Source organism: Watersipora subatra, chromosome 10, assembly GCF_963576615.1.
Source record: "Watersipora subatra chromosome 10, tzWatSuba1.1, whole genome shotgun sequence".
In the NCBI taxonomy this organism is placed as follows: Eukaryota; Metazoa; Bryozoa; class Gymnolaemata; order Cheilostomatida; family Watersiporidae; genus Watersipora; species Watersipora subatra.
Genome location: NC_088717.1, coordinates 38048352 through 38055861, shown reverse-complemented (window position 1 = coordinate 38055861; position 7510 = coordinate 38048352). Strand labels below are relative to the sequence as shown.

Here is a 7510-nt window from a genome sequence, read left to right as displayed (position 1 = left end):
GGTAAAGTGACGATGGCTAGAACTTTCAGCTGCGATAGTCTGACACTCGCACAGGAGAGCCAGGTACACGAAAGGTTTCTGCTATAGATTTTTATGCTAGCAGGCTGATGGCTCGTGATGGTAGCTTCAACTACATCCACAGGTGCCGAAAGCTGTTTTTGCAGTTTGCAGTTGATATGTACGCTAAAATTGAAACTCAAAGACTTAGCTTTATCCACCACCATCAGACACGGCTAAGAGCTGATGACTACATCCACCTGCGCGATGCAGTGGCTGATGATCGCAATGCAAACCAACTAGGTAACATGGTGATTTGACCTTCGTCTTTTACTGGTGGCCCGCGCTACATGCACGAGCGTACACAGGATGCCATGACATATGTGCGACATTACGGCAGACCAGACCTCTTCATCACATTTACCTGCAACAGCAAATGGGATGAGATTTCCAATGAATTGCTGCCTGGTCAGCAAAGCTATGACAGACACGATGTGGTTGCAAGAGTGTTTCACCTAAAACTAAAGCAACTAATGGATTACATCACCACCGGTGCAATATTTGGTGCTGTGCGATGCCATATGTACACCATTGAATGGCAAAAACGTGGACTCCCTCATGCACACATTCTAATTTGGTTATGCGATCGCATCAGGCCAGCACAGGTTGATTGTGTCATTTCTGCAGAAGTACCAAATCGAGTGGAAGAACCTGAGCTATTCGAAATTGTCACCAAGCACATGGTACATGGTCCATGTGGCCAGCTAAACCCCGGTTCACCCTGCATGAAAGACGGCACATGTACCAAGAAGTACCCTAAGGCTTTCCTTAAAGACACAGTTACTGGCATAGATAGGTGTCCATTGTATCATCGTCAAACCGCTGATGATGGAGGTTTCACCAAACAACACACATTGCGAGCTGTTGGAGAAGCCTACGACATCACTTTGGACACTAGATGGATAGTGCCTTACTGCCCTTTGCTGTCCAAAGTATTCAATGCACACATCAATGTTGAGTTTTGCAACTCAGTGAGGTCCATCAAATACATTTGCAAATATTTCAATAAGGGTAGTGATCAAACAGTGTTTTGCTTGGAAAGAGATGGAGCTCAGGTTGATGAAGTAGCTCGCTATGAGAGTCGAAGGTACATCAGTGCAAATGAAGCAATGTGGCGCATCTTCAGTCTCCCCACTCATGCACGACACCCGACTGTCCAGCATCTGAGTGTCCATCTTGAGAATGGCCAGAGAGTGTATTTCACTGAAGCAAATCTTCAGCAACAACTTCAAGAACCACGTGACACTACCCTAACAGCCTTTTTCAAGCTTTGTACACTTGATGATTTTGCCAGGACGCTTCTCTACTGCCAATTGCCAGCCTATTACACCTTTGACGCATCCACAAATTGCTGGAAGAGAAGAGATCAAAGAGCTGCAGTGCCTGATCATCCTGGCATATATCAAACTGATGCCCTAGCATGGGTATACACTGTTCACCCCAACAATCGTGAATGTTTCTTTCTTCGAATCATGCTGCATCACGTGGTTGGCCCAATGTCTTTTCAGCATTTAAGAACTGTTGAAGGTCATGTCTGTGCCACTTTCCATGAAGCATGCAAGCGTTTGGAGCTATTGGAAGATGATGCACAGTGGAGGGAAGCCTTGGAAAAAGCTGCAATTGTACGGTCACCTGCCCAACTGCACAAGTTGTTTGCTATTATGTTGAGCACCTGCCAGTCTTCTCACCCTCTTCAGCTGTGGCAAGAGTTTAAGGAACATTTGGCTGAAGTCATCCTGTTTCATGAGCGACAACCGCTTCAGGATCAACAACTGAAGTTCACAGATAGAATATTCAATATTGCTCTTATATTTATTAAGGACCAAGTGCTCGAGGTCACAAACAACAACCTCTCAGTTTATGGACTTCACAGGCCTGTCACAGTCCCTGCAACCTGTTGTTTGCAGGGAAATACTACACGGAACAGCGTATGACCGTGAAGAGCTTCATCGCCATGTTGAAACCAATGAACCGCTGCTGCTGGAAGAGCAAAGAGCTGCATATAACACGGTTTTGGAGAAAATTGAACAAAGCAGTGGTGGTATGGTGTTTCTTCACGCACCAGGTGGGACCAGCAAAACCTTTGTCACTAATCTTATATTGGCGAAAGTACGAGAGTCTGGAAATTTGCTTTGGCTGTAGCTTCATCTGGTATTGCAGCTACCTTACTCCCTGGTAGCGGCACTGCGCATTCAGCACTGAAACTGCCTCTTAATTTGGCCAGAACTGAGAATCCTGTGTGCAATATCAAAAAGAACAGTGGAGCTGCCCAACTTCTGCAATGGTGCGGTCTTATTCTGTGAGATGACTGCACAATGTTGCACAAGCTCGCATTTGAAGCTCTAAACCTTACACTAAAGGACTTGCGTGACAATAATAGACTTTTCGGTTGGGTAACTCTTTTACTTTCTGGAGATTTCTGCCAAACATTGCCTGTCATACAAAGAGGCACACCCACTGATGACATAATTGCATGTATCAAATCATCATTTTTGTGGCCGTCTGTTGTGCAGCTGCATTTGACAAGAAACATGTGTGCCGCTATTTTTGGCGACGAAACAAGTGCGCATTTTGCTTCTGGACTGCTGCGTATTGGTGAAGGGCGTTTGCCAGTCAGTGCTGAAGATGGTTTGGTGTCACTTGATGGCTACGGCACTTTTGTGGATTCAACCGAGGAACTACGGGAGAACGTTTACCCTAATCTGCGACAGAGGTTACGATATGTTGATTGGTTATCTGAGCGAGCTATTATTTGCCTCCGGAATGATGCAGCTGCTGCCATAAATTTACAGCTTTTAGCCTAACTACCTGGCAATTCAAATCCAAAGTTATGTAATGGCACTCGGCTAATTGTTACGCAAATTCTTTTGCACGTAATTCAGGCCAAAATCATTTCAGCATCTGGTAGAGGAGAATACGTTTTTATTCCAAGGATCCCAATTATTCCAACCAATCTACCATTTGAATTTAAAAGGATTCAGTTTCCCATCAGAGTCTGCTTCGCTATGACCATCAACAAGTCACAAGGTCAGTCCCTCAAAGTAGCTGGTATCGACTTACTGTCCTCCTGCTTTAGCCATGGCCAGCTGTACGTTGCCTGCTTAAGAGTAGGCAAAAGCCGAAAACTGTATATTCATACACCCGACAGAAAAACAAAACATGTTGTCTATCCACAAGTGTTGTGTTGATTAACATTGTTTTATTGTTATGTCATGCTTGCATTAAATTAACATTATATTATTATTGTGTCATGCTATGTTCTTCATGTACTGCTATACCTACTTATTATCCACATGCAGCATTTTCTAGCATGTTTTTCAGTATATATATATTTTCATGCATTTGTTTTCCTTATTGTGTCTCATGAAAAGGCTATCATGTTGGCGCTATGTTTTATTATTGTAATGTGCTAATGCTGAATCTGCCTTGACATCGTACTGTCTGTCCTGTTATACATGTAAATTTTACTGATAAATTGTATTAACACAGCCACATTACTGCAGCACTGTTTGTATATACAAGTGCCATGTAAAAAACACAGGCTGTAATAGACGAAGAACTGGTGAGCCATGATTAGTGTTAGAAGTCTCCATTCGATGTAGAACTGTAGTAGTCATGTATAGTGCATGTAGATGTCTCCATTCAATAAATGCTGGCGATAGCTCAGCAGTGCAATAGCAAAATATTGTGTAGAATTTTTTAAAACACACACAATCTTTCAATACTGCCAAATTGAACATCTTCAGTTTGCCTAGCAACGTCAATTTGATTATCAGTTTTCTGTACAAAAATAGGACAACTCCCATTTTAGTGGTTTGAGACTGATGCATTGTAGACTAGCTGTAAAACACATTGCAGATTTCCATTGTTCTCCCCAAAATGATTGACATGTATGACTGCAGCCCAACAATTTCAGTAGACTGCATAGTTGGAATCGTTTTACAGTATGAAAGACAACTCTCAATAAACCTCTTGCTGTACAAAAATCTGATCCCGTTGATGGGTAATGCAGCTAGTAAATACTAAACGTAGTTGAGTTTCAAAACATTTTTAAAATCATTGTCTGGGCTTTGAGCTAACACCATTGCCAATGCATCACATTTCTTTACAAAATTATTCAAGGTTGTCACAAAATATGCAGAATGGCGTCATCGCAAAAATAGCCACTAGGCAGACGTACTAAACAAAGCCGAGTTCCAAAACTTCTTTAAAATCATCGCCAGGCTTTGAGTTTTATTGCTATTGCATCAAACTTTACAAAATTATTCAAGGTTTTCACAAATTATTCGGCATGTCTTCGTCATCGCAAAAGTTCTCTCCTAGTCTTTTTACATTGAAATCAACTCCATCAATTTCTAATACCAAAGTTGAGGACGATCATGATTCTGATCTGGACATTATGGTATGTATTTGCTTTGCAGTGCAGATACGTTTTTCCATAATTAACTGCATTAGTTAATTTGTTTGTTTAAAAACCGATCGCTTTCATTAAATACTTCAGCTATTGTTTTTGGACTTTCTTAACACTTATTATTATTTTTTCTTTTTTGTGTTTACTGCAGATTGAGAATGAAACAACCTGCTCCGATTACGAAAACTAGAGACAAGTAGTAATATTCACCGTGGCAGAAATATTGGCAGAGAAGCAACAAGTCAACCTACATGTAGACCCCTTCATCATCAACAACAACTCCTTGATACCGCTGCAGCAAACATGATTAAATTATATATTTTATTTAATGTATAGATATATTATAATTCATTACAATTTTGAGTGTACAAAGAAAATGTTTCAAATACAAATACAATTTTACAAACGATGAATGGAGTAAATATAAACAGTTTTGTCTATATGGCGGGGTTCTAGAGCAATAAAATTAAATTGATACTCTTGATAAGTAAATACTAGCGTGTAATGGTGCTCTCTGATTAGTTATTTTGGTAATAGCAGCTCTATATCGCTGTCACTGTCTTGGGTAGATGTTAAAGGCAATTATCTCGCTACTACATAGCTGGTAAGGAAGTTATCATCAGAACTCTCCTTGTGGCTTACTATTGCAAAGTTCTGCCGGTTGGCCAAAGATTTGCGCTCGTAAAGGCGTTTTTGTTCCTTTTTTAAACAGATATATTCTCTTCGTAAGTAGCTGCGGTCACTTCTACCTCAATTTTCAGACCTCCCTTAATAATTGGTGATCTTTTAAGAATGACATATACCACCTTTGCAGTCATTGCATGTATGATGAAAAATCTCTCTCTCTCACACTAAAACAAATAATGAAGCGGTAAGGATGGAAAAAAATAAATATTGCGTTATACCAAAGAACCAAAGTAAAATTCAACTAATTTAGTAAATGGTTTTGAAAAAAACTCATTACTTACCACAAATTATTGGTTCATCAAAGGTCTCCAAATCTATGAATATTCGTAAAAACCTCTGAACGTAGCAAAAAAATTTATAGCTTAGCCCGATCGACCCGTAGTTGTTAGCCAAATAGAAAACGAAACACGCAATGCGCGTATGCGTATTATTAACTCTATTGGCAGACATAATAGAGTTAACCCTTCATAAAGAGTGACAGTTTTCAACCCCGAATATGCATGAAATGGCAATTTTCGCGAAATATAACTTCGCGAATAAATTCATCCTATACGGTAACAGTAGCATTGTGCACACCATCGGTCACTATATACTTCAATCTTGTAAATTCGAATAATTATTCTTATAACTAAGTCTTATAAAATCGAATAATTATTCTTGCAATTAAATATTGTAATAATCTTATAGGTAATATTTTAAGAATCGTTAGAATAATATCATCGTAATTCCTTTACTTTCACTGCTTTGGACATCAGTTGGAATATCGAAATACTCATTATAAGTGTCCAAAATGTCAGAATTCCGTAGAATCGGCAAGAAAGAAACGATTACTTTTCTGTACTTGTACATTAATTACAGAAACCTCTGGCAAATAGGCAATGCCATAGACTGGTGAAACATGCACATTTTTCTTGTGAAATGCGAATGACTTAATTGTTCTATTTGTCGCACGGCCTTATGGACGTTTCGTTGGCCGGTCTTAATTTTGATTAGAAAAAGCTTGTCAAGTTTTTATCGCGACTTTTGGCCAAATTAATCTGTCTATTTATGTATCATCCGATCAGATGGGTCAGTTTTAAGATATTGTGGTAACCTTTTGCTCTATCTAATTATATTCTTAAGTAGTTATAAGTATTTACAGGCTATAAATCATAGACAATTAGAGAGCAGATGAACTCACCAAAGTACTTAGGCTTGCAACTTGTTGCAGGGCTCGTCGGTACGTCTACCTCTGAGTGTTGTCCAACTTCAAGTCCGTGGAGCTCACCGAGATTTGGAGCTGCAGATTTCTTATTCTAAAATCAACCACTCAGAGGCAGTATCTAGAAACTGGTAGGCTGTCTTTACACTTATTTGAGCCATAAGTGATCCAATGCTGTGTGTCTTTCATGGTTAAATTATTCATTCTTACATCAGCATTGGTTCCGTTGAAGTATGTATAATTAGATGGTAATACTTAGTTCATAGGATATGCCAGTCATGAATCGTGGCTTTTGTTTTGGAAGGGCAACTGTGTTAGCTATAGCCTACTATGCATAATTTGTAGTTCTTTGTTTCTATGTGCTAACCAGGTATACTAATTTTGCACATATCATACACCCGCAGTTTAAAACGTATTAGTTCCTAATATGAAAAACAAAAATGACATGATCATAATAAAGTAATAATTATAAAATAATGTTCTACAAAATCAGAGGGTGGAAACCGAAACTACGGAGATTGAAAAACAGTAATCGTATGGTTCACTTAGGCTATTTACACATGCGTATGTTCGTACTCAGCATTACAAGTACACTACACACTGCTATCCAAAACACTACCATGTCACTACAAAACCAGTTTATTCTAATTACATTCATAATCTACTAGCTGCATTACTACCCGCCTACAGGAGCAGAATCACAGGCAGCATAAGGTTTATTGAGAGTTGTCTTTCATACAGTAAAACAACTCCAAATATCCAGTCTACTGAAATTGTTGTCCTAATCAGAGTATGTATGCACATATACATGTCAATGTTGGGGAGAAAAATGGAAATCTGTGATGTGTTTTACAGCTACATGTAGATGCGTGTAAAATCTAGTAAATATTCTAAACTCATGTGTCTAGATTCATGCATCCGTTCACCCTCGTCTATATTTGCAGTTGACGATCGCTCACTTCTACTGCTGAGCCCCCGCTTCGGCTGACCAGTCTTTACTAGTGCTGGGACAATATCAAAAATTCGTTTCGGTACGATATGATAGCGTAGTCAACCGATATATCGAAATATCGGTTATGTTATTCGGAGTTGTCTTACCTGCCAAAAAACTGCCATGAAAGAACAACTCCCTAATGAATTTATATACCGGTATA

At 39.3% G+C, this 7510-nt stretch overlaps 2 protein-coding genes across 2 annotated transcripts; both read left to right on the top strand.

Annotated features, from left to right (window-relative positions):
- Positions 1-371: 371 nt before the first annotated feature.
- On the top strand, positions 372-1991 carry LOC137407035 (uncharacterized). Its single transcript, XM_068093641.1, has one exon. The coding sequence runs from the start codon at positions 372-374 to the stop codon at positions 1989-1991; it is 1620 nt and encodes a 539-aa protein (XP_067949742.1).
- Positions 1992-2372: 381 nt separating this feature from the next.
- On the top strand, positions 2373-2861 carry LOC137407034 (uncharacterized). Its single transcript, XM_068093640.1, has one exon. It carries the CDS (start codon positions 2373-2375, stop codon positions 2859-2861), a length of 489 nt encoding a protein of 162 aa, XP_067949741.1.
- The last annotated feature ends 4649 nt before the right edge of the window (positions 2862-7510 follow it).

What these genes read in the sequence shown, in the direction of transcription:
- LOC137407035 (XM_068093641.1), top strand. Translation starts at nt 372, where the DNA reads ATGACATATGTGCGACATTACGGCAGACCAGACCTCTTCATCACATTT.
- LOC137407034 (XM_068093640.1), top strand. Translation starts at nt 2,373, where the DNA reads ATGTTGCACAAGCTCGCATTTGAAGCTCTAAACCTTACACTAAAGGAC.